Source organism: Cervus elaphus, chromosome 30, assembly GCF_910594005.1.
Source record: "Cervus elaphus chromosome 30, mCerEla1.1, whole genome shotgun sequence".
NCBI lineage: Eukaryota > Metazoa > Chordata > Mammalia > Artiodactyla > Cervidae > Cervus > Cervus elaphus.
Genome location: NC_057844.1, coordinates 51326979 through 51354360, shown reverse-complemented (window position 1 = coordinate 51354360; position 27382 = coordinate 51326979). Strand labels below are relative to the sequence as shown.

Sequence of the window (27382 nt, the reverse complement as noted above, 5' to 3'; positions counted from 1 at the left end):
GGGGTGTGCAATTTCATATCCCTCTTTTACAGATGAGGGAACTGAGGCCCAGAGTGACTTAGCGGCTTGCTGCAGTCACACTTTCAGTAAGCTATGGTCCTGGGATTTGTAGCCAGGGGACTGGACTGCAGGTGACCTACCTTTAACCACCGTACCACACACACATCCTCTCTAAGGCTGGCTGACAGGCATCTTGGTGAAACTCCTCCCCATCCACAGGTCCCCATCCAGTGTTCCTCCCCATCCACAGCTATAGCAGACACCTGGGGGGCATTCTTGACGTCCATCTTACCCTCACACTTTGCATCAGTAAGTCTTGGCTTAAATCTGACCTTTTCTACCACTCCTGTAATTAACATCGAGCCCAAGCCGTCTCCACCCTGACTTGAGTAACCACCTGGATAACTGGATTCAAGAGGAACTAGCCTCTAAACCAGCCTCTGTCTTTTCACTTAGCTCTCTTACACTCTGTCCTACACCATGCAGCCAGAGGGACCTCGGCGAAATACAAATCCTGTCAAGTTTTGCCCTTGCTCACCTTCCTCTCATAGCTTCCCTTCCCCATTCTAGGATAAAATGTAAAGTCTTTACTCACGTGGTCCGACTCTTGTTTACCTTACCCATCTGTCACCCTCCACTCTTTCTCCTTTCATTCTAGTCACACTTGTCTTCATTCTGTTCCTTGATCTCACCCATCTTGTTCCTATCTGAAGCTTTATCTTACTGTTCTTTTGGCCTGACTGCTCTTCTCCCAGCTCCTCCAGGTCTTCTTTTAGAAAACACAGTTCAGGCCTTCGCTTAAGTAGTGGTTCTGTCATGATGTTATTTACTTTAAAAAAAAATAAAATAACTTTAAACTCTTAAGTGGCTTTTTCTTTGAAGCCCTATTACGCCTTGAAACTATATAGTTACACATTCACTATTTTTTAACTTTAACACTTTAAGCTTGTGATCCAGATGTGATTCCTAGAGTTAGATCATGTTTTACCCACTATGTAAAATGACATCATGTGTTACTCATGTTACAGGAGTGAATTTGATGGAGATTTACAATCCCAACTTCTAAGCAAAGCCAATGAAGAAGATAAAAACTGTAGCCGAGCTCTCTCTGTGGTAAGCACTGTTGTTCGAGCGGCAAAAGACCTCTTGCACAGAGCTCTTGCTGTGGATGGTAAGATTTTTCTCTTACTTCCTTAATAGCCCTATTTTAGATTCTTTATTCTCCAACTTACGTGCAGAGTTACTAAAGAAGAACTACCTTGTAAAATCCCAGAGTGGTCCCTTATAGGTCTGCACATATATATATATATTCATTTTGGATCAGCCATGCTCTCCATACACTAATGCAAAATTTGTTAGAATGTTCCAAAGCAGTTACTTTACACTGTAGTTTTCTGAGTTAGCCCATTAAGAGGAAAACTCTTGATTGAGTCTTTGCTTCTTTTAGTAGTTAAAAAATTTGTTTTCCACTTTAGACCTGGTTTTCTTTCTGTAATAGCATCACCATGCACCCAAAGGTCTGGGCAACCCCAAACGTCTTTCCAGATTCACATACCTAAATAGAGTTTTGCGAGTTCTTCCCCTGGAAACTCTTCACTTTCTATTCTCTCTTATCTGTTCTCCCATCCTCTTTTTCATGGGTGGATAACATCCTAATAATCTCCCTGCCACCTTTTCCCCACTGCCACACTGCAGCAGAGTTAAATTTACAAAAACCTTACTGTTCACTATAACACTTGTTCCTAAATGTAGTTGCATGTCAAAATCACATGAGAAACTTGCTGAAAATAAAGAGTATTTGGTCTCTCCAAACCAGTAGCTTAGGCTGGGCAAGGAAACTATATTTTTTACCTCAGTGCCCAGCCTGTTCTGATGCACAGCAGATGTAGAAAGAAATATCTAGAAATAATTGACCCTTAATAGAGAGGTCTTCATAATGTGGACTCAACTTATCTTCCTAGCACCATGCTCATGGAAAAATAAAACGTCCATCAGCAAAGTGCTTTCCTTGGGAAACCTAGAAGGTAATATAGCTAATAACAGCAAACATTTTTGGAGTATTTACTATGTCTATAGGCATTCTTTAAGCATTTTACAGGTGTTAACTCACTGAATTATCACAACATCTGATGAGGGAAGTGTGTTATCCTCTATTACAGATGAGTCACCTGCACACAAGGATTATGTTGTTTGCCTGGTTTCAGACATGGCACCAGGAGTACTGGTTTAACATCATGACTGTAACCCTGGGTTCTAGTTCCGGTTCTGTCATTTTACAGATGTATATTTTGGATAAGGTACTTAAACACTATGCGCCTTGGTTTCCACTTCTAAAAAGGGGCGATGATAAAGAACCTTATTGTAAGGGTTAATAGAGATAATGTGTGTAGAGCCCTTAGAATAGTGCCAGGTCCTTGATAAGCACTTGGTCAATGTCAACTATAATTTTACTCAAGAAACTAGAATATGGGTTTAGTACAGTTGTATATATGTTACAGTGGAGTTGCTTTCTAACTGTAGTTTTAATGCCTTTTTCAGCTGATGACATTCCAGAGCTGCTTAGCTCCTCCAGTCTGTTTTCCATGCTGCTTCCCCTTATTATAGCCTACATAGGACCAGTAGCTGCTGCTATTCCTAAGGTGTGTGGTTCAATTCTCTAACTTCGAATCTTTTTTGGTAAATATAATTTTATTTAGACTTTGTGTCTTTCCTTTAAAAATAATCTTTCAGGCATCTGGGTTACAGGTAATAAGTAGATAGACATGTAAATGGTAGAAGTTATTAGTTAAATAACTAACTCTCTGATCTTAGTATCGCTTACTAGTTTACTTTGTCATAGTATTATTTTGTGATAGTATTACTTTGTAATAGTATTGTTGATTGGCTTTACATTTGAAGAACTTGGAAATAAATATATTTTAGAGTATGATATGTAAGGAAAGCTTAAGTTAACTAAGACCTTTAAAATTTATAATGTTGATGCCAAATCTCCATTTTGTATAAAAATAGCAATGTGAAAAGGTTGTTAAATTGTGAAATATTCAAGACATGGAAGAAATGATAAACTACTGATCCTTTGGCATAATAAATTTTGTGTAAAACCTAATTTACTGCAGGTCACAGAAAGGCAGAGGGTTTAAAAATATAAACTTGGTTATATTCATGGAACACCTAAGACTTTTAAGCTAAATCTTTTTTTCCCATAGTACAAATTTCTCTTTGAGTGAAAACATAACTAGAAGAAACTCTAAATGGAAATTCTTAATAATAAGGATAATCAACAATTACAGTAATTAATAACTTTAAAGCAACTTTAACACTTACTATTTCACTGAATCATTCTTTTTTTATACTAGGTGGCTGTAGAAGTCTTTGGACTTGTCCAACAGTTACTTCCTTCAGTTGCCATTCTGAATCAGAAGTATGCACCCCCTGCCTTCAATCCTAATCAGTCAACAGACAGTACCACAGGAAACCAGCCTGAGCAAGGCCTGTCTGCCTGTACGACCTCTAATCACTATGCCGTCATAGAGAGCGAGCACCCCTATAAGCCTGCGTGTGTCATGCACTACAAGGTGGGCCCTGGTTCCCAGGAGCAGTTTAAACGTGAAACTTGATTTGATGTTCTATATTGATGTCTTAAAGGATACTTGGCCTCTGTTCAGAAGTGTAACTTCTATGCATAAATATAGAGAATCAGCAGGTGGTTAGACACTGTCAAGCACACAAAAGGGTTTAAGGTAGAATTTTTACTGTTGAATAGTATGCTTTCAAGGGGTTTATGAAAGTTATTTTCATATCTTTTTGTAAGTACAAGGCTGTGTGTAATGCTCAACTGCATCTTGTATATCATAATGGTGGATGTAAGCGTTAACATTTAAAAATCACTATTTGGGGACATTCCTGGTGGTCCAGTCATTGAGACCTCACCTTCCAGTGCAGGGTTGCGGGTTCGATACCTGGTCGGGGAGCTAGGATCCCACATGTGTCAGGGTCAAAAAAAAAAAAGGCATTAAAAAACAGAAGGAATACTGTAACAAATTCAATAAAAACTTTTTTAAAAAATAAATGAAAATCAATTTTTTGGACAGTTATTATTTGTACCACAGCCTGATCTCTGAAAATTTATATACCCAGTGCAGGATTTATAATACTGTGCATAATGTTAAAATGTACATATAAAATATTTATAATGTTTTTATAGAGTATTCAAAATCTTATTCCTTGCTTTCTAAATTGTATAATTTAAATTAAGGGGGAGAAAGAGAATTTTTCCACTTAATTTTATTATAAGTTTACGTTTTGCTACTCAATCACTCAGTCATGTCCAATTCTTTGTGACCCCAAGGACTATAACCTGCCAGGCTCCTCTGCCCATGGAATTTTCCAGGCAAAAACAGTGGAGTGGGTTGCCATTTCCTACTCCAGGGGATCTTCCCAAACCAGGGATTGAACGCACGTCTCTTGCATCTCCTGCATTGGCAGGTGTAGTCTTTACCGTTTGTAAAATATTCAGCTCTTTGTTGTAGACTATGGTAAACATATGAAAAGATGCACCAGTATAGTTTAGCCCATTTGTGCATCATCCCAGTCACCAGTTATCAACTCTTGGTCAAAACTCTTTTATTTATTTCCCACCCTCTTTGTCCCTTCTCATATTGTATTAAGGGCTTCCCAGGTGGTTCATTGGTAAAATATCTGCCTGCCAATGCAGGAGATGTGGGTTTGATCCATGGGTCAGGAAGATCCCCTGGAGGAGGAAATGGCAACCCACTCCAGTATTCTTGCCTGGGAAATCCCGTGTACAGAGGGGCCTGACGGGCTACAGTCCATTGGGTTACAAAAGAGTCGCACGTGACTTAGTGACTAAACAACAACAATATAGTTTTAAAGCATATTCATGGATTTTTTTGTATCTCTAAACATGTAAGGACCTGTAAAAAATGTCATTGTCACACTTTAAAAAACTAATAATTCCTTCATGTTATTGTATATGTACATTTTAAAATATTTGAATTAGAACCAAATGAGATTCATACATTATGATTGGTTGTGTCTCTTAAGTCTCCTTTAATCTATTGTTCCCCCTCCATCCCTCTGTTTTTTGTTTCCTTGAATTTTATTTAAGAAATTGGACTGTGTGTGTTTTTGATAGACTCCTCCTGAGTCCTTTAGACACACCCCCTGTAGTGTCATTCATAGCATCCTCACTGTCTGGTGTAAGATGTTATAGGCTCTGGTATAAGATGTTATAAGAGGCTTACACATTTCCTGCCTCAAATCTGAAACCTGCCATTTTTTCAAAGTGCCGTGGTTTGAACATTTGCCATTTTCCCCATTGGTGTTCATAGAATTTTTTTAAACCCAGACTGGGCTTCCCTGGTGGCTCAGCATTAAAGAATCTTCCAGCAGTGCAGGTGCCTCAGAAGACTCGGGTTCAATCCCTGGGTCAGGAAGATCCCTTGGAGAGGGAAATGGCAACCCACTCCAGTGTTCTTGCTGGGAGAATCCCATGGACAGGGAAGCCTGGTGGGCTACAGTTCACGGGGTCACAAAGAGTCGGATACGACTGAAGCGACTTAGCACGCACGCACAGGATCCTCTCAGGTTCAAACATGCATTTAGTTGTTAGGCCACTTCTGTCTTTTTTAATCTGAAGTAGTTCCTCAGCCTCTCTTCATCTTTTATGATATTGGCATTTTTGAAGAACACAATCAGTGGTTTTGTAAAAAATATTATTTTATTTGGATTTCATTGATTGTTTTTTAATGATTAGATTCAGGTTGTGCATTTTGGGTGGCAACCTGTCGTGTTCTCCTCTGTGTATTCCCTCAGGAAGTACTTAGTCACTTGATTAAGGTGACAGTTTCACCAAAAAAAGAATCTTTTCTGTTCTTTTGAAAATGTCTATGGGTAAATATCCATGGGTTAGAGACTGTGTTAAAAATACTGTCTTTCAACAAATTTTAGCACCGTTTGGTTATTCTTACCCAAATCATTTATTGCTATGGTGGCTTTCTATTTCTGTTTTTCCTCCCAGCTGGTGTTCTTTTGTAAAGGAGAGTTTCCCATCCCTTCTACTTTAAAAAGTGTATTCTTTTATATATTTATTTCATGTGTTTATACCAGTATGTACTCAGAGATTCTCTTTTTGCTCAGTGTTACAATCTTTTGCTGTGATTCAGTTTGATGCTCAAATTTCAATTGATTTGATCAGGGGAATTCTGTTCAGACTAGATTCGGTGTCCTTTTTCTGTGTTTTCATCAGTTTTTGAGGACTTCTTACTAATTCCAGTCAAAACCGTTAAGGTATTTTCTCCATACCATTTTCGTTTCTGTATGCCACTATAAAAATTAAAAATACTACATAAAATAAACAGTTTCTTTGCAATGTTTTTGATATTAACCCTACTAACATTAAGATAATCAAAATACTTTATTCAAAATTTGTTTGGAGTAGTTCATTTTATATTTGTGTGTAGGTGGCTATATGATTAGTTTAATATAAAGTTAGTCTTGTTTATTTGTATTTAATTTTTATGAGTTTTTCCCCTGCCCCACTTGATTTAATTTTAGTTTTAAACTATGTGAAATACTAACATAGTTACAGAAATAACATTACGTAAAGCGACATACTCAAAATTATAAGTCCTTTTCCTCCTCTGCTTTTGCTTTACTCCAGTGAGTATCATGGTTTATCCTTGCTGCATTCTTTTTTGGGAAGAAAATCAGAAAGATTGATCTAGATGTAGTCTTATTTTCCTTCGCACACTGTACTTTGCTTTTTAAAAGCAACACTGTGTAAAAGCCTCTCCACATCCATGCACAGAGAGCGTCCTCTTTCCTTTTTACAGCTTCATAGCACCCCAGTGTTGCCAAGATGTGTCATAGTCTTTCAGTCAGTCTGGTGTGTGCGCATCTGGGGTGTTTTCATTTTTTTTTTTTTGCAATGAATAACTGTGCGTATGGTTGGGGTCTTTTGTTTGTCTTTGTTTCCATATTGTTAGAAGCATATCTTCAAACTAAACTTCTAGAAGTAGGACTGCTGAGTTAAGCAGAGAGTGAGGAGCCTTGTGCCCGGTGTATCTGGAATTGCTGATTCAGAGGGTGAATGCGTATGTAGTTTTGCTGGATGTTGACAGTTCCCTTCCATTGAAGTTATGGCTTTCTGTGTCCCACCAACAATATATGGGAATGCTTATTTTCTCACGGCCTCCCCAGAGGAGTATGTGTTTAAATTTGGGAGCTTTTGCCAATATAATGGGAAGAATGTTGGGAAAACGGTGCCTCAGTTTAGTTTTAATTTACCTTTATGTTACTGTGAACTAAGTTGAGCTTTTTATTTAAGGATTGTAAAAAATCCTCTACTAAATATAGTCTAAAGTAAATTTTTTTTAGATTAATATCATACTTGGGAAATTTCTTAAGGTTTATGTCATGTCCTACAACCAATTCATAGTTTACTACTTGACATGGTCCTGCTTAACTGTAATTTGACTACAATTACAGAATTCTTTCTGCTATGATGATGACAGAAACTTTAAAATGGGGTTTAAAATACATGTAATTATGTGCCATCATAAACTCCTGCATACAGTAAAATTTTAGGATAGAAAACTATAAAAATCTAGGCTTCTATCAAGTGTATAAGTGTGTGTGTTTATATTCTTGTAATATTTGAAGTTGCAAGATTTTTTTGGTTAATGAGAAGAAGCCTTTGTATTAGGTATTGTGAATGGTAGATAATCTACTGCTGCTGCTATTAAGTCGCTTCAGTCGTGTCCGACTCTGTGCGACCCCATAGACGGCAGCCCCCCAGGCTCCCCCGTCCCTGGGATTCTCCAGGCAAGAACACTGGAGTGGGTTGCCATTTCCTTCTCCAATGCATGAAAGTGACAAGTGAAAGTGAAGTCACTCAGTTGTGTCTGACTCTTGGCGACCCCATGGACTGCAGCCTACCAGGCTCCTCCATCCATGGGATTTTCCAGGCAAGAGTACTGGAGCGGGGTGCCATTGCCTTCTCTGGGTAGATAACCTAAAAGTGACTAAAACCTTACGTGTTAATGATTTATTCATTTCCATTAATGTATCTTTATATTTTACCTATCCAATTGCATTGTCAGTTACCTACCTATATTCCTTAAATGCATACTGACTGAAATGGAAAATTTATTATTTAAACTCTTCCACAGGAAAATCAGATAGCTTCTTTTTTTTTCAGAAATAAAGCAGTTTTGTAATTGTTCTTTTAATGATATCAGTATGTACTTAAACACAATGCAATATCAACCACATATTAGATAGAAAACAATAGATATTACAATGGAAGAGCAGAGACAATTGATACTGACCATTCATACCTTGGTTTCTGATTGCTTATTTCTTAAAACTTTACAGTATAAATTCCTTACTTAACATTTATGTTATAGTAAGTTGAAGGCATCATCTTTCCAGGATGATGTCCTATTTCTAAACTAGACCAGAAGCTAAAATCATTCTTCTTATGCAAGTGACCTCTTGTCTGTCGACTTCAGGTGACATTCCCAGAGTGCGTGCGGTGGATGACGCTCGAGTTTGACCCTCAGTGTGGCACTGCGCAGTCAGAAGACGTCCTCCGTTTGTTGATCCCCGTTAGAACTGTTCAGAATTCAGGATATGGACCAAAGTTGACAGCTGTTCATGAAAATCTGAATTCCTGGATAGAACTAAAGAAATTTTCAGGGTCCTCTGGGTGGCCTACTATGGTTTTAGTGTTGCCAGGTAAGTTGTTTTTTTTTGTTGTTGTTGTTGTTGTTTTGTCTTATTTTGTTTTATATGGTAAAATACATGCATTTATGAGAATTAGGTTTAGTAAAGATACACCATTGAAAATGTTTATTTAATTTTTAGAAGAATGTCTTCAAGACCTACTCTGTATCTAGACTGCAGTTGATTAGTGAAGAAGACTCTCTGGGCACTGGGCCTAACATGACCAAGGTTTAGGAAAAAGACTGTTCTGAGGACCTTGTGAGAAAAGATTAGCTTGTCCAAAGAAAGTGTCAGTCACTCAGTTGTGTCTGACTCTTTGTGACCCCGTAGACTGTAGTCCTCCAGGCTCCTCTGTCCATGGGGTTCTCCAGGGAAGAGTACTGGAGTGGGTTGCCATGCCCTCTCCAGGGGATCATCCCGACCCAGGGACCGAACCCAGGTCTCCTGCAATGCAGGCAGATTCTTTACTGTCTGAGCCGCCAGGGAAGCTTGACTAAAGCAGAGAGTTAATACTGAGGCCAAACAATAGAAAAAGTTGGATTAGGTCTTTATTTTCCCAGTAAGTGTTGAATTTTAAAAAGTTGCCGAGGACTTCTTTGTTTCAAGAGAGCTAGTGACCCATGGAGCCCACTGAGTTATGTAAAGCTTTGTTTTCAAGCTTGAAGAGTATTTGTGGCCAGGTGGGTGCCACACATTTGTTATTGTAGTCTGTTGTTTTTTTTAACCACTTAACCATAAGTACTCTTGTGATCTTGCAAACTGATAGCCAGTTTGAATTCAGAAACTTCTTTCTTCTGATCTGACCTGCCATGTTTGTTTGTGAAGAGATCAAAGCCAGATTCCAGCTTAGAAAAAAGGCTAACCCAGGTCACCTCAGTTGGAGAAGGAAATGGCAACCCATTCCAGTATTCTTGCTAGGAAAATACCATGGACAGAGGTGCCTGGTGGGCTACAGTCCGTGGGGTCGCAAAGAGTTGGACATGACTGAGCTACTTACACACACAGGTCACTTTAGTAACTGACGGATAATTGACAATGATTGCTCATGTAACTTACTTAGGACATGTGATTAAGAGGAATTAAATCATAAAGAAAAATAACAACCTGGTATAGTCTTATTGTTTCTAGTGTTGTTTTTAGCACAGTTTTGTTCAAGTAAATGTTAGAGACCCCAACATCGACTACATTATTTAGTGCGTGTGTGTTCAAGTCGTGTCTGACTCTTTTGCAACCCCATGGACTGTAGTCCACTAGGCTCCTCTGTCCATGGGATTTTCCAGGCAAGAATATTGGAGTGGGTTGCCATTTCCTTCTCTAGGAGATCTTCCCTACCCAGGAATCAAACTCACGTCTCCTACAGCTCCTGCATTGGCAGACGAATTCTTTACCACTGTGCCCCCTGGAAGCCTGATTTGTATTGCTACCTATCTTGAGATGGATAAAAGTAAGGAGATTTTAATAAAGTTGTTTCAGATTTTGAACTCAGTGTTAGGTTTTTTTTCTTAGGGAATGAGGCCCTTTTTTCATTGGAGACTGCATCAGATTATGTGAAAGATGACAAAGCTTCTTTCTATGGTTTCAAATGTTTTGCAATTGGATATGAGTTTAGCCCTGGACCTGATGAGGTGAGAATGAATTATCTTATTATTCTGTTAAGGAAGATTGTATTTCTAACGGCTACTGTTAACTTGGATTGTGCTTGCTGTTTATATTCAAGAAGCCTGAAATTTAATTTTAAACTAGGGTGTATAATCTATTTTGTAGTTTAATTTTGTACAAATTAATTGTGTCTGGTATTGCTGCTTTTAATATGTGGAGAGATCAGAGTCTGTGCAACATGACCCAGACTTTAAAGACATGGTATAATCGTGCCTGTTCCAAACCTGGTTGGTGACTGTACCTTTCTGAGTGATTTATGTAAGTTAATTTCACAGTGGCACTAACTTGGTATCTGTCATAAACGTTTCAAATAGTACTGTTTAAAAAAAGTCAAGGTGAAACAGTGATCATATTCCTTCAAAGTAATAAATGAAAAATCCTTTGGACTATGAGCTGTTGGTCTGAAACTTGTTGGTCTGAAACAATAAACATGAGACATAATATTGAATCTCTTACACTCTTAATTAACCATTAGCTGCTAACACATGCTTCCTTCTCATTTCAAACATTATGCTGGAATGCAAGTCACATTTTTTTGATAATCCACATCATCTCTCAAAAATTTCTTCTTCCAAGCAGTTTTTACAGCATCTGATTTTTTTTCAACTCTCCAGGGAGTCATTCAGTTGGAAAAAGAACTAGCTAATCTCGGTGGGGTTTGTGCAGCAGCTTTGATGAAAAAGGATTTAGCACTTCTTATTGGTAAGTGTGATCTTGTACTAGGTATTTATGATTTTTTTAAAAATTGCAAAATTACAAATAGAATGTTTATTGAAAAATATCTTGAAAATAGTTTAGCAAAATGAATTTAACAGTCACATATATTCATGGGCTGCTTACTATACTGGAGACAATGAGATATTTGTGTTTTGTTCATATGAGGGAAATGGGTACAACCTCTTTGAAGGAAATTTGTCAATAGCTATATATAATTTTATATAAATATACCTTTTGATATAGCATTTTTATACATATTTACACAAATACTCAAAAACATACATTATAAGATAGATTAATATATCAGTACTTGTGGTTATAAAACCTAGGAGCAACCAAAATGTTTGTCAGTTGGGAACTGTTTAATCAGCGATGGTATATCTGTACAAAACAAATATAAGTAGCTGTTAAAATACAGTAACAAAAAAGTAAACCTGTATGTCCAGGCCAAGAAAGATGTCCAGATTATATAATTATATGATGTTCATTTTTTTTAACATCATATGTGTGTATATATATATGTAAATATATGTGTATGTTCCCGAGTGTGTAGGTTGACACATACATACATACAATTATTGTTTGCATACAAAGTTTTTAGAACAATACATAGGAAACTGTTGATACTCTTTATCTTTGAAAGGGGATGGTGGCAGAAATTTTCATTCTGCCCTTCTGTATAATTCAAATATTTCCCTTTGAACATGTATCGCTTTGGTTGTAATATTTTGTAAGTTCATTAAGCTATCAGAGAAAATTCAATAAATGTTCCACGTCAAGCAGTAAAGCAGAAAATGGCTAGAGAATACAGTCACTGTCTTGGGCTTTCCTGTCACTAGCTGTTGTCTACTAAAGGTGAAGTTCTTCTGTAATATAACTGAAAAAGGAAAACTCAGGTTCTGAATAATCAGTTTCCTCTTTTTTTCTTAGGCAAAAGGTAAATACACTAAAGTAAAAATATACATTTGTGTATATAAATGTAATATGTATCTTTTGATACACTTGGTGGGTGCTTTTTTTTACTATTGTCTCGAGAATTACAGCTTACATTCACACTGAAAATAAGCATTTTATAATTTAAACCACTGAGATTTATCCAGAATGATAATAGTTCTCTTCAATTTGGAATATCAAATTTTCGGAGAACGTGTAATGAATGCAGAAGACTAGAAAATTAAATGAAGCCTTGATATATTTTGGTAAACCTTTTCATTTACATACCAGGTAATGAATTAGAGGAGGATCTTGAAATTCTTGAAGAGGCTGCTTTACAGGTATTGTCCTCAATAATTATAAGGATAAACTTTGTACATTAATTTTAAGCCAAATTTTCACTCAAATCAACCTTGTTTTTCTTAAGCATAGCACTCATTCATTGAGTATTTGATTCCACAATTGGCAGTTATAAAGATAAATAACTCATAATTGCTCCCCTTGATGGAATCAACCCCTATATGAGCCCTTACTGAACTGCACAGTGGGTGTTGACTCTGGAGTGAGATGTAAGCCCTGCTGGAGGAAGAAGAGCTATCAAGTGCCAGGGGCCCAGAGGAGGGTTTTGTACAGTGGTGGACATTTAAACTAGATCTTGAAAGAAGTTTTATTTACCAGTTAGAAAAAAGATGTTAGTAATAGTAATGGAAATAATATTTATAGAGCAAGTTTATAGTTTACCAAAAACTGTACTGATGTGCTTATTCGTGGCTGACCCTTTGTGACCTCATGGACTGTAGCCCACCAGGCTCCTCTGTCCGTGAAATCTTCCAGGCAAGAATACTGGAGTGGGTTGCCATTTCCTTCTCCAGTAGTTTGCCATATTTTTGACATTGTCTGTCTATTTCTGCAGTTAAACTTTGAAATCACTGTTATCTCTTGTATCTGACAAGTATAATTTCAGAGAAATTTTGATTTATCTAAGAATTCAGCCAACTGGAAGATCGAGACTGGTATCCAGGTCTTCTAATACTTATAGTTAGTGGTTTACATTTTATTTATTTTCTGAAATGATTACAGCAGTAATAAAACAAACATTTATTTGGTCTTTATCAATTACTATTCCAAACAGTTTTATATTTTTAAATCATTTAGTCCTTACAACATCCCATGAAGTAGGAACTCCTAAATATAGATAAGGAAACTGAGATACAACGAACTTACGTAACAGGCCCAGAATCACACAGCTGGTGAGCAACTGGTCTAGAATTTGACCTTTGGCAGTTTGTTGACAAAGTCCATGATCTTGATCACTGTGCTCTAATTATAGGGAGCATTGGTGTCCTCAGTAATGTTAAGAAACTTACATTTTTTTTAAATCCCACCAGCTTTTGTTTTCCTTTTAGAAAAGTTAAATCTCTGTATCTTAAGATATAAAAATAAAAATCAATTCAAAAAATCTTTAATGAACATGCTACGTGTCATATAGCATTCTAGCTAAGGAAATCCATCAAGTAGCTCATCATCCCAGGTATTATGGCTTATAGAATGTCGTTTAGGCCAGATGTTAGGAGGTCTTTATTGTGCCCCTGTAAAGAAAAAAGTGATGTCCCAAATTACACATCTTTTTGGCATGTAAGGTAGTCATTGTGATGGTCTAACATACATTAAACACCCATTGCTTGTTAGGTAGTGAGCATTTAAATATGTTGTGTGTGTATACTTAGTTGCATAGTCATGTCAGTTTTTTGCAACCTCATGGACTGCAGCCCACCAGGCTCCTCTGTCCATGGAATTTTCTGGGCAAGAATACTGGAGTAGATTGCCATTTCTTCCTCCAGGGATCTTCCGGACACAGGGATTGAACCTACACCTCTTTGCATCTCCTCCATTAGCAGGCAGATTCTTTACCACTGCATCACTTGGGGAGCCCCATTTAAATGAACTATTTAAATTGTGTAATAACTACAACAGATCGTTTGATCACCAATTTATACCTTTCACTGATTCAGGAATGGTCTATAACTTGTTAGCTCAAGAGGACATAGCAATAACTTGTCCAAAGTCTGAATTTGAACTCGTTTGTTTGATATTAAAGATGATGATTTTGAAATTTCCTGGTTCATAAAATACAGAAGTTACTGTTGTAGAAATTGAAAGAACTGGAAGTATAATCATTTTCCATGAAAAAGATTTTGTTTTGAAATTTATTATACAATCATTAAGATGTTTCTAGAGTTTTAGCACTTACAGCAAGTCTTCGTAAAATGTAAGGTGTGCTTCTCATCTAGTTGAGAGCTAAAATTTCTGTTTTATCTGCCCTTTTTCCTTAACTTTCATACGGCTTACACAGACTAATGCAGTGTATGTGTGGCCACAGTCAGGCTTCCATCAACGTTTTGCCTGAGTCAGGACCTTGGTATCCACCTGCCCAAGGGCACAGACACAGCCTGCCCAAGAGAACTACCAGTAACGGAGACACAGAAAGCGGGAAACCTCTACAGCTGTCTTTAGAGGGGAGCCCTGGCCCTGACAAATGGGGATGTGGCACATGGAGAGAAACATGTGGAGAGCTTGAGTGGGAGGGAACGCAGCGTTAGCTCTAACCCGCAGAACTCAGATAAATCACTTACTTTTGTGAGAGGAATGAAACTGGAAGTATTATCCCAAGTTTTTCCCTGCTGGAAGTTTTCTTTTTTTTTTTTTGGAAGTTTTCTACTGTACAGAGTAAAGGAACCCTGGGACGTGGGGAGAAAATGATTTCCCCAAAAAAGGCCTATCTAAAATTGGGTGCAAATTCAAAACAATCATGTGATTAAAGTTTTACATTTTAAAATATAAATGTTCTCTTTTACCCAACAGGTGTGCAAAACCCATTCTGGTATTCTTGGAAAGGGTTTAGCTCTTTCTCATTCACCAACTATATTGGAGGCACTGGAAGGAAACTTACCACTTCAAATCCAGAGCAATGAACAATCGTTTCTGGACGATTTTATTGCCTGTGTTCCAGGATCAAGTGGTGGAAGGCTTGCAAGGTAATGCACTGTTAAGTCCTACAGTGATTTTCCTCCAGGGCTCACCTTAGTTTTTATTTCTGAAGAGAAAGGAGAGAAGTCATTAGAATGTTACAGTGCTACCTAAAATAATATAGTTTATGTGTTTTGACTTTCTGAAATATAAAGTAGTAGTTAATATTTCAATATATTTTAAAAATATTTAATAATTGTTAAAAATATATAGACTACATGGTAAAATAGAGAAGTCTGTGAATTTGATGATAATATTTAATATCTATACTAAACTCCTAAATTTGTCACTATATTTATCTCAATATGAGGATTTTTTCCAAATCTATAGTTAATGCAGATAAAAATTAAGAATTTAAATCAGATGATTTAAGATTGTAGAGTTCTCATTTGTTTTGTTGCTATTTGCTTTTTTTTGAAGGTGAACAAATATGCTGACTTGAGTAATTTCACTAGTAAATATGCCTCAGAGAGTAAAGAATCCACCTGCAATGTGGGAGACCTGCGTTCAATCCCTGGGTTGAGAAGACCCCCATAGGAGGACTTGGCAACCCACTCCAGTATTCTTGCCTGGACAGTCCCATGGACAGAGGAGCCTGGCGGGCTAGCTAGTCCATGAGGTCGCAAAGAGCTGGACACGACTGAGCGACTAAGTACACGGCACACACTAATAAATACAGACATATGACCCTCTTTCTGGCTTTAATTTTAAAAATACAGAGATTACTCTTTAGTTTTTAAAAACCAAAGTGGTGATTGGAGAAGAATAGAAAACATCTTTTAAGTCAGCCTCACTGCCTTCTTCATGGACCTTTTCGTGTAGTATACATCACAGAATTTACTCATCACTCATCTCACAGGACGACTTGAATGTAGATCATGCAGTGAATTCAGGCATGGATATCACAAAAAATAGAATTTGCACGGAAGGAATGGTAGTGAGGGAAAATCATTACTAAGCTGTGTAAAGAGAACCTTCTGCTCCCCAGCAAGCAAAATGTCACTTCTGTTTCTGTTTTGACAGAAATGCTGCTCTTTCCCAGGTCTTCAGGTTGGCAATTAGGCAGACCTTCCTTAAGTAGTGTTATTCGGGACTTCAAAGTATATACAACCTAAACTCATTTTCTTGGTTATTTTAAATCAGCCATAGTTAAAATTTCACACTTTCTGATTTTACAGTTGTTTCTATTTTATTTGTAATCATCAAAAATCTCATATGCTTTAGCATATTTGTTTAATGAATTTGTCATTAGTAATTTCCGAGGAAGTTATTAATACTTGTGGTCCTTATTGTGCATGCGTGCTAAGTCATTTCAGTCGTGTCTGACTCTTTGCGACCCTATGGACTGTAGCCCACAAGGCTTCTCTGTCCATGGGGATTCTCCAGGCAAGAATACTAGAGTGGATTGCCATACCCTCCTCTAAGGGATCTTCCTGACCCAGGGATCGAACACTTACCTCTTAGGTCTTTAGGTCTCCTGCACTGGCCAGCGGGTTCTTTACCACTGGCACTATCTGGGAAGCCCATGGTCCTTATTACTGAGTTGGAAATGATAATCCTTTTAGCACTTTGTTTAGTATAGTTTTATTCATTTGGCCTGGTTTTATTTTAATCAGAGAAGATATTGATGAATGGTTTTTTTGTTTACTTGTTTTTTCATTCCTGTTAGGTGGCTTCAGCCAGATTCCTATGCTGATCCTCAGAAAACATCTTTGATTCTGAATAAGGATGATATTCGGTGTGGTTGGCCTACCACCATCACGGTGCAAACGAAAGACCAGTATGGGGATGTGGTACACGTTCCCAACATGAAGGTAATTGTATTGGGATTAAATTAGTAGACATCTATGCACTGACTATTGTAACTCATAAAAGTTTAGAAATGACAAGAGCTTAGAGTCTATTTGCAGTGCGCTCCTTACTTATATGCAGTGAAGGAAGCTGAAAAATATTTTAATGATTTGTTCACATTAATCAGTACTCAGTTACCCAAGTTATATACTTTTTGGGTTTTGCTTCACATATGCTGGATGCTATGGTGATTCAAGGGGAGGATAAGAAAGTGTCCATGAAAAGAGTGCTAAGCACACAGAGGGAAGACCATCATATATTAGTCATTGAATAAATCAATGAAAGAATACATTTAAAAATTTTATGTATGTTTTTAAAAGACTTAAATATGTTTTGCATTTGGTACTACTGAAGCAACCTTTAAAATATAATATTGATACTTATTAAATAAATCAGAAATACCTAAATTTGGATTGTAAAAGAATGAGGAATGGAACTAGTTATGTGCTATACTGAAGAATATAGTTCTCTGAATGCCTCTTCCCTGAGACATTAATTAATAATGGCATTTTAGGGCATAATATATTATAATAAAGGCATAAAATTAAGTCCTCTATGTTATATATTAATTAAATATCTTATTTAAAACTTTTATTAGATTTCTGGAAACAGTGAATATCGAACAAAAGTTTGTATAGGCAATCCCCAGCTACCCTGGTCCCTCAAAGTTGTATTTACAAAGTGATTAGGTTATTTGGAGTTGATTAAGCCTCGAAATCTTTTTTACTCACAGAGAAGCTGATTTTACCTCAATATACTAGCACTTTTTCAACTAGTTGGTACATAATTTTATTTGTACCATGGAGAAGCACAATACCACTGGCACCTCTTACTTGATTCATAGTTTTTTGTTTTTTTTTTAAAAGACAAGAGACATATAGTTTACATGTCTTAAGACCAGTAAGTAAAACTATATAGAAAAGCATTTGGCCCTGATACTAAAGAAAATTCAGGCTTTACTAGTGGCTTTCAGTGTTTTGGCCATGACCCCCCGCAAGAGTTTCATCGTGACCCAAACAAACATATGTAGGATGGAAGAGTATGTACTCTTTTAATTACGTCCAGTATACATAATGCACATCCATGCAGTATGCTTCACTCTTAGATTTTCTCTTCTAGCTTACCTTTTTAAGGAAGATCATACCCCATCAAAGTGATTTCATGCTAAGAATTACTCTTTAGAATGTAAAAGGCATCACAAGTTGTAAGAAAAAAGTGGAATAGAGAATAAAGTAATTCTGATAGTGTTAACAAAAAATGGCTCTACCCAAGGACAGAATTTTTATAACAATACAGTATGCTTTAATATATTGAAGGGTTTTGTGTATTTATTGGTGAATTTCTCATTTCAAAGTGTATTTGTGAATTGTTAAATCCCATCTTTGAGCCCACAGTAAGTTCCTTATTCGTGTGACTATATTGTAGTTACCATTTTCCAGGTCAGCATAACATTTCATTTCTTTTTAATGTTCATACTTACTATTGTGCTTATGGTAGATCTTTAGTTGTATGTCCTTATGTTTCCTCCTTTGCACTTTTTATTGTCTCTTGATGCATTTTAGTATCTGTGCTGTGTACATCTCACATTTCAGAGTCAGACTTTATGCTCTGTCTGTTTTGTTCTCCTCTTTGGGTTCTTTTTTAGCCACGTGATGGCGCTCTCTCTCTTACTTTCTTGTTTATTTGTGTTTTTGTCTGTGCTGTGTGCTTGTGGGATCTTAGGTCCCAGGTTCAGGGATTGAACCCAGGCCCATGGCAGTGAAAACTCGGATTCCTAACCACTGCACCACAGGGAATTCCGTCTCTCTCTTTCATTACTTCCTCTTCTTTTTTTGCCTGTATAGTCTGATTCTTGAGGACAAGAATCCTGAAGCCTCTTAATAGATTCATATCAGATTTATCTATAATATAGAAAGCATATTCTAGGAAACGCCAATAAATACTATTTAGGAAAAATGAATTGCATACCTGTTGATGTTTAATTTATTGATACCACATTATCATATTAGCTGAAAACAAAATTAATTCAGTTTGTTTCATTTTCAGCCTGTTAGCGCATGAAGTTTTCAGGACATTTTAGACTTATCAGAAACTCCTGAAGTATCCTGATAGAGTAATAATCAATTATTTGGAACATAGAAGTTGGTTTACAGATAATATTTTTGAGATCCAAAATACTTTTTTAAAACAGCAACTGTTACTGATATTTTTTTAACTTATAAAAATGATTACTCCAAGGAAATTGTGGTTAGTAAAAAGAAAATTGCATAGGAAATAAAAGAATAACAAATTTTACAAAGAAGCACAGTTTATAAAAGAAAGCAGAATAGTTATCTTTTTTTATCTCAGTACTCATAGAGTATGAAATTATTTATTGATTTATTTCAAGGTTGGTGGTATATAGGCAGATGTACTTCTACTGTTAATTTACTTAGGGGAAATATAGTTGTTTAAAGAAGTATTAAATCAAAATAATATATATGAAAATAGTAGCTATAATTTAAAATCAAATTCTTAAAATTTGGAAGCATTTACTTTTTCTTTCCTTTGTTAAATTTAAATTTAAAGCTTATAATGGTGGCAATGTATATGAGCTGAACAATTTTACTATTTATCTTTAAACTTCTGTGTTTTAAAAAAGTCAGATCGGTTTTTAGTATTTCCAGAGCATGTCAATCCAAATACTGATTTCCCATAACTCCAACTAAGGATTGTGGTTATTTAGTCAAACTTGTTTGCTCCCTGCACTTTATGTAGACAGTGAGAGTCTCAGAACTACTAACTCCCTACAATGACATTGATCAGAACAATCCTTGTTCCTGGGATGTCTCTCAATTACTTAAGTAATATTTGTCACTTTCATTTATGCATTTCTTTCTATATCTATGAAGATCCTCTTGTTGAATTACCTGTTCTTGCCAGCCACAGAAGTAGTATCTGAAAAGAACAGAGAAACTTTGGTGACCCTCAGAATGATGAAGAGCTAAAATGGTCTTTAAATCCTTGCTAACTTTGTGGTTACCTAGAGACCAAGTGTTTTTTGCCAGTGCGTAGCAAATAGCAATGTAATGTCCTGTTATAATTCTTGGAAGGTACTTCTGAGTGGTGTTTATGAGGCAGTTTGCACTTTCAGTGTTCTAACACGCCTTAGGAAGTCTGTTCATTGCATCTCTACAGTAAAGCAGATAAAAGGTACCCCGTTTTATTGTTGAAGAAACTGGGTTGCAAAGTTTAATTAGATTTTTTGGCCCTCATAGTTCATGTTGGTGACAGAACTACCTAATAGTACTCTTTCTGCAAAGTAAATAAACATCTTTAAGTTTTAGGTATAAAATTTGCTTTATTATCTGGTAATTTCTAAGACATCTGTCAGTGGAGTACTTTTTCTTTGCAGAACAGTATAGCTAAAGTTGAGTTTAGTGCTTTAAAATATGTGAAGATTACTGGAAACTAATGCCAGCAAAAATGTAGATACATTTTACTATCCTTTCCTAGATGTTATTAATGGTGGCACATGTTTTTATTTTGTTTTGATATTTGTGATTATTTATTACCCCCAAAAAAGCCTCTCTTTTGCACTGTGTTCAGGATCCCTGTTGAGATGCAGTCTTCATAATCATTTGGCACTGTTAAATTGTTAAATAGTTAAATAGTTAAATAAATAAATTGTTAAATAGTCTTTAAAAGGAATGCCCAAGAGGGACAAGTGGTAACATAAAACTTACAGAATTGCCAGTTTAAAGTTGTAAATTGCTTCTTTTGATGTGTCACAGACAGTTATATAATAATGGCATTTGGTTTTTATAATATCTTGGTTAGGTGGAAGTGAAAGCCGTTCCTGTTTCTCAGAAAAAAACATCTTTACAACAAGAGCAAGTAAAGAAACCTCAGAGGATTCCTGGTAGCCCTGCAGTACCACCTGCATCTGCTGATAGTGACATGACCTTTGGCGGACTGGCATCCCCAAAGCTGGATGTTTCGTATGAACCCATGATAGTGAAGGAGGCTCGATATATTGCCATAACAATGATGAAGGTAATTTATTTTACTTCCCAGAGAAATTTTATTTTTTACCATTCATTTATGTAGCAAACATTTCAGTTCCTGTGAAAATGCTTGTGTATTTTCACATTACCATTATTCCTCGGACATAGCCCTTCAGGACTCTGAACTTATTGTTGAGGCCCCCTTCAGCTTTGGGTTCTTCCAGATGTTAGGCTTATCTCTTTGGGTTTCTTCCCTCTTTGGGCTTGAGGCTTTTAGACAGATTTTTTAAAAATTTTGTCTCGTTTTTTTAGTTAATCTTTAGAAGCAGTGTTAATCTAAATTATCACGATGGTCATTATTTGAAATCAGAGTTGGGAATTATGCTGTTTTCAGAGAGCAGTGTGAGCCATTGTGGGCTCTCATTTGGAGGAATGACATAATTTTTGGTTTTATAAAGATTATGGTGGAATGTGGAGAATGTAATTGGGTGGGTAATCAAGAGACACAGTTTGGTTTAAATCCGTTTAGGAGACTGCTGACTTAATCTGGTGAGATATGCTCATCCCTTGGACTAGTGAGTTGCAGTCAGTGTAGATTCAGGAGATTTTTAGGATAAGTAAGACTTGGTGGCTAATGGGGATGCTGAAAAGAGAAAGAGGAAGGAAATAAAACCTGAAGTTCACATTTTGAGCTTGAGTAGTAAGAGTGATAATATTGGAGAAGGGGCAGTTTTTGGTGGAGGAGGGTAATAGATTCAGCGTTGGATATGGTTTTAGATACCTCTGAAGTGTCCATCTGAAGATAGATAAAAAGAAGCTGAAACTACAAACCTGACATGATCACAGTCTTACCTCATGAAAAGAATTGGAGAATCATCAGCACTTGAATTACTCATAAATTATGGAAGTAGACGATGTCTATCTAACATGGTGAGAAGAGAGAAGTTCCAGGACAGGGTCCTGAGAAACATCAGTAATGATGATGTTCAAACTTCTGTCCACATCAGAATCACCAGGAGCACTTACTTAAAAAGCAGATTTTCCTATCATCCGAAGATTTAGATTCAGTAGGTGTAAAAAGAGGTTTCAAAATTTATATACATAGAACAAATATTCAGAATGACTCATATTCAAAAGCTACACTTTGAGAAACATTGATTTACTAGATTAAAAAAAAAAAATAGTGAAGGGAAACAAAAACATTGGCAAGAATACCAGCCAGAGGGCTAGTATAAACTAGGACACCGATTCTTCCCTTTGGCCCTTTTACCACTGCGGTGCATATGGTGACTCATTTAATTCTCATAACAGCCCTGTATATCACTGGTTTTTATTCCCATTGTACATATGTGGAAACCGAAGCATAGAGAGGTTGAGTAAGTTGTCAAGATCACCCAGATGCCAGGGAGTCGGTTCCAGATTTTATCTCCTAACTACCTTCCCAACTGCCTTACAAGCCACGGCTTGTAAGTCACAGAAAGCACATTAAGGAAGATTAATGATGTTTTGCTGCAGAAGTGAAGTTTGAAAAGGATCTAGCAGTGATCTTGACAGGAGCAGCTTTAGAGACATAGTTGATTAATTAAATTGCAGTGAAGAGAAGGTGAAAATAGTATCAGTCTAGAGGGGTGAGATGGGAAGGGAGATGGGAGGGAGGTTCAAGACAGAGGGGACATATGTATACCTATCGCTGATTCATGTTGGGATTTGACAGGAAACAACAAAATTCTGTAAAGCAATTATCCTTCAATTAAAAAATAAACAAATTTTTAAAAAAAATTTTAAAAGAGGTGAGAATAGCTAAAGACAAAATGAGTGTACATTAGTCTTTCAAGATGTTTGGTTATAAAAAGAGGCAGAGGAAATAGAATTGAGATAAGGCTTTAGAGTCTTGAGATTGAAATAGAAAGACATCTTTTAGTGCTGTTGAGGAGACGTTTGAGAAGGGACAATGAAGATACTCCGAGAGATAAAAATAGTTCTGTAGCTTAGATGGAGGGATTGGCTGTAAATAAGAGGACTGTTACCTCTTTCACTGTACCAGGAGAGGGAAAATAAAGTAATCAGTTGCTAATAAGTTTATAGGTTGTGTGGCCAAAGAATTATTTATGATAGAAATTACATGTCTTAGATTGGAGATGGGAGTGATGAATCTTAGGATCAAGATTTTGAAACAAAGGGAAAAACACGAAATAGTCATTGTACAGAATGAGGAAAAAGTGATCAGAGGAGATTTATCAGCCCTTCTTGGAGAATCAGTTGAAACTGAAGATCCTGTGTTAGCAATGCAGTATAAGTCTTATGAACATGAAAAAAAAAATGATCATAATCATTTAGATTGATTCGGCATGGATGTTGTCCCAGATAATTCAACAAAGGAAGAGTGACTGAGAAGGAAGTTGAGCATCTGGTGGTTAAAGAAAGATCAGTGGAATCCAGCTGGTTTGGAAAGGAAAATAAAAGTGGATTCAGAGAGAGAACTCTGGGAAGGTGAGAAGGACGAGAAGTCTAAGAATAGAAACAGGAGTTACAGAGGCAGAAAACTGAGCAAGTAACGTCACAGGTCTGTGACTTTCAGTGCAAGTGGCTAAAACAAAGTAGAAGTTGAGATGAGGTTGAAGAAATAAAGGGACTAAAAATCTGATAGTTTTGACTATTAAAGAATTTGAAGCTAAACATTCTCATTCAACTTTTCTTTAAAGAATTTAACTTCTTGCCTCCTTACCTCTCTAGGCATTCTTTTAGTTTCCTGGTAGCATACTGAAGTTTGTATAATTTCTTTTGAAAATCTAGTTACCAGGACCAAATTCAGTATTTAAGGAATGTTCTGAGAGGCCCAGGATAGGGAAGTTACAGAATACCATTGCCAAACTGTCTCTTTGAGATATTAATTCTTGTTTCAGGAAAGGGGATTTTCTTATATCAAACATTCGCAGATAACTGTGTATACTCCCTTTTGTACATGAAGAAGAGTTTCTCTAAGATACATATCTAGAAGTGGAATTGCTGGATTGTAGAACATACTTGTCTTCACCTCTATTAAATACTGCAAAAATTTATAGGCCCATGAGCTGTGTGTCAAAATGTTCAGTGCTTCATGTTCTCACCAGCAGTTGGTTCTCACCAACACAATTTGATGACTGTGTTATGATTATCTTGTTTTCATTTTCATTTCCTTGATTCCTGGTTGAATCTCTTCAGTCTCTTCAGTCAGTTGAATAACTTTTTAAGTACTATTGGCGCCTCAGATTTCCTCTTCAGTGACTTGCCTTACTTACCTTTCTTTTGTGTTGTTTCTCTCTTTTGTATTAATTTGTTCTCTATGTATTATGGCTTTGTATCCCATTTTGGTTAAATGAATCACAAATCCCTTTCAGGTGAAGGCTGATTTTTGCCATTTCTTTATGGTGTCCTTGTTTTGGAGAAATTTAAAATTTTAATGTGCTCAAAACATATCCTTTTTTTCTTCTGAATTTGTTGATGTTTTGTTTGTTACATGTAGACCTTTGACACACCTAGACTTTATTTTTGTAGATGGTGTGATGTAGGTAATTGAGGTTTTTTTTTTTCTCCTGTATGGATAACCAGTCGTCTCAGCACCATTTATTGAGTGTTCTGTCACTGCATTAGTTAAGATTGTTTCTAATGATTTTGTGATTCTTGATGGTCTCTTTCTTAAAGGTTTATGAAAATTACTCATTTGAAGAACTGCGTTTTGCATCACCAACTCCTAAGAGGTGAGGATCATTTCCTCAAAGCTTAGCCAAAACATGTTGTCAGCTGCTTACAACTAAGATCAGCATGCTTCCAGCTTTCTTTTCTATAAGGAAATATTTTATAGCATTTTAAAATTCCCAGTAGAGATTTATGACAGGTTTTATAATGTGTAGATTTGCAGGAAGCATGTATTTATATTGAACTATAAATACTGCCAATATGTTATATAATACTAGTAGTACAGAAATAACTAGTATCTAAAAGTATATAAATTGGCTTGCTTGTTTTTTCTGTTTTTATTTCCTTCTCTCTGTCACCTAATGGAGTGGCAGAGTGATTTTAATATATGTTGCACTTGTTATGAAACTTAGTTATGAGAACTGTTTTTAAGCGCTGAGTAATTCTGTTAACTCCAAATTGAAGCATGTTTTTTGGCCGACTGTTTTATTTGCTCATTAGGGGATATTCCCAGGGCAACGGAAAATACTAGTTTGAAATTCAGGAGAGAAATACATTTTTGATCATCTTTATAGATATGGTATTTAACATTGATGAATGATCAACTGCAGAGATGACACTCAAAGAAAATAGGAGACCTAGACCTAAATCCTGGGGCATTCCAAGGTAGTCAGAAAAGAGAGAGCCACTAAAACACTTAGAAAGAGTGGCCAGTGAGGTACAAAAAAAATCAGAAGAATGTTGCAGAAGCAAAAAGGTTTTTCAAAAAAGTAGGAGTTGTCAGTTATCAAATGCCACTGAGAGACTGCTGAAGATAAAGACACAGCCATTGAATTTGGGGACATGGTGGACTTTGGTGACTGTGACATAATCAATTGCCAGGAAGTATTGGGAGCAAAAGCATAGTTAGGATAAGCATTGGAAGAGAATGGGAAATGAGGAAATGGAGAGTGGTTGTTGACAATTGTTTAGGTAAGTTTTGCTGTAAATGGGGAAAGAGATATGAGACTGTTTAGGGAAAGGTATAGTATCAAGGGGAGGTGTTTAAGATGGGACATTCTGAAGTTTTTATAGAAATGAAACAGAAATAGAAATGATCCAGTAAAGTGGGAGAAATTAATGATGAATAAAAGAGAGCAAGATAATGGTATCACTGAAGTGTTGAGTGAATGAGATCCATAGCACAAATGGAGGGGTTGGCATTGGGCAAGACCCAGGGCATTCCTTCCATTGTAACAGGGGGTAGAGGAAAGTAGATTTAATGTCATTGCAACCTTAAGGTTGTATCTGATTGCTTATATTTTTCAATGGAAGAAACTGATGAGGTCGTGATCAGCTGAGAGTCAGAAAGAGGAGTGCTGGAGGTTTGTGGTGAGGAGGAAAGAGTAAATTTAATCACGGAGAGCAGGAAAACATACTATGACAGGGCAGTAAGATTGCTATTCATTGTGATAATATAGTCAGAAATTTAATGTTTGCTGATACCTGTTGATGATGATGTCAGCTGTTTAACCGAAGTAAATATTCCAGTATCTATCTTGTTTCCTTTCAGACCCAGTGAGAATATGCTGATTCGTGTTAATAATGATGGCACTTACTGTGCCAACTGGACTCCAGGGGCTATTGGGCTCTACACTATTCATGTTACCATCGATGGCATTGAAATAGGTATTTTTCTAAAGTTGTCAGTTACTTAGTGTAAAGAACTAGAATCAAAGCCCTCTTTCTGTTCTAGCTTGCCCTTGTCCATGTATCACAGACATGGACAGACTTCCTAACTTGTAGGGAGCATCATGTCCTCCTTTATAATGAGTACTTAATTTGTGCATTTATAAGGTCTTAACACTTTGTAATAATTTATGGGTCATTGTAGCCCTCCTGACTCCTTTCCTGCCTTCCCTGATGTGCCTCGTCAGCTTCCATGTCCTCCGTGCTGCCCTGTGACCACTTGCATGCCTCGTCTCCGCCTCGTAGTACGTCTTCCTCTCCTGACTGTGAGCAGGCCTCTTTCATCTTTCCATCTCCCAGTGCGGTTCAGTGCCTGGCGCACAATGGGTGCTCAGTAAATACTTGTTGAAAGAATGAGTTTTCTTTACCTTCCACTAACTTTGAAAAATACGTTACCTTTCCTTTGGGGATTTATCTTTCTCTACTCTTTATTTTTAAATTATCCATATACTTGGACAGCAGTTGGACAAGAAAGCTCTAAAAAGTTTATCAGTATGGATTCCTTATAACACTTACCTTTTTTAATGCTTCTCAAGCAAATGGGTTCCTGTGATCAGGTAGATTTAGAACGCCCCATATATTGTAGTCTCATCTTAGATATTCATGCAATTCATATTATCATATTTGGAATTTTAAGACATTCTGAAATTAAAAATCCTCTCAATTCATTTAATACTTATCATGAAACCCTTTCATGTAGAGAAGAGAGAGAGGGTAGAGATAAAAGTAATATTGTTCCAACATTCCACCAAAATACCCTTTGGGAAACTTTAGTTTGTTTTTACAGTGAAGATAAAGAGGTGCTTTACCTTGATGTAACTGTAGATATGTAGAATATACATTAAATGCAGTGTGACTGTAGGATTGGGGCTTCCCAGGTGAAAAGGGGTAAAGAATCCACCTGTCGGTGCAGGAGACATGGGTTTGATCCCTGGGTTGGAAAGATCACCTGGAGAAGGAAGTGGCAACCCACTTCAGTGTTGTTGCCTGAGAAATCCCATGGACAGAGACACCTGTCATTCTACAGTCCATGGGGTCGCAAAAGAGTCAGACCCAAC

The 27382-nt window shown here is 36.7% G+C and overlaps 1 protein-coding gene across 13 annotated transcripts in view; it reads left to right on the top strand.

The window, feature by feature from the left end:
• MYCBP2 (MYC binding protein 2) overlaps positions 1-27382 on the top strand; it is a 261314-nt gene that overhangs the window by 153092 nt on the left and 80840 nt on the right. For all 13 annotated transcript variants that reach the window (XR_006338897.1, XM_043892028.1, XM_043892023.1 and 10 more), the window contains 12 exons: positions 1029-1171; positions 2539-2639; positions 3357-3575; positions 8535-8760; positions 10255-10373; positions 11022-11109; positions 12349-12398; positions 14920-15092; positions 16754-16898; positions 20755-20970; positions 24603-24658; positions 26149-26264. Coding sequence is in view for 12 of the 13 variants with exons in the window: in XM_043892028.1 (XP_043747963.1) it covers positions 1029-1171; positions 2539-2639; positions 3357-3575; positions 8535-8760; positions 10255-10373; positions 11022-11109; positions 12349-12398; positions 14920-15092; positions 16754-16898; positions 20755-20970; positions 24603-24658; positions 26149-26264 (1652 nt within the window). In the remaining variant the exon portion in view is untranslated. The remainder of the gene's footprint in view (positions 1-1028; positions 1172-2538; positions 2640-3356; positions 3576-8534; positions 8761-10254; positions 10374-11021; positions 11110-12348; positions 12399-14919; positions 15093-16753; positions 16899-20754; positions 20971-24602; positions 24659-26148; positions 26265-27382) is intronic.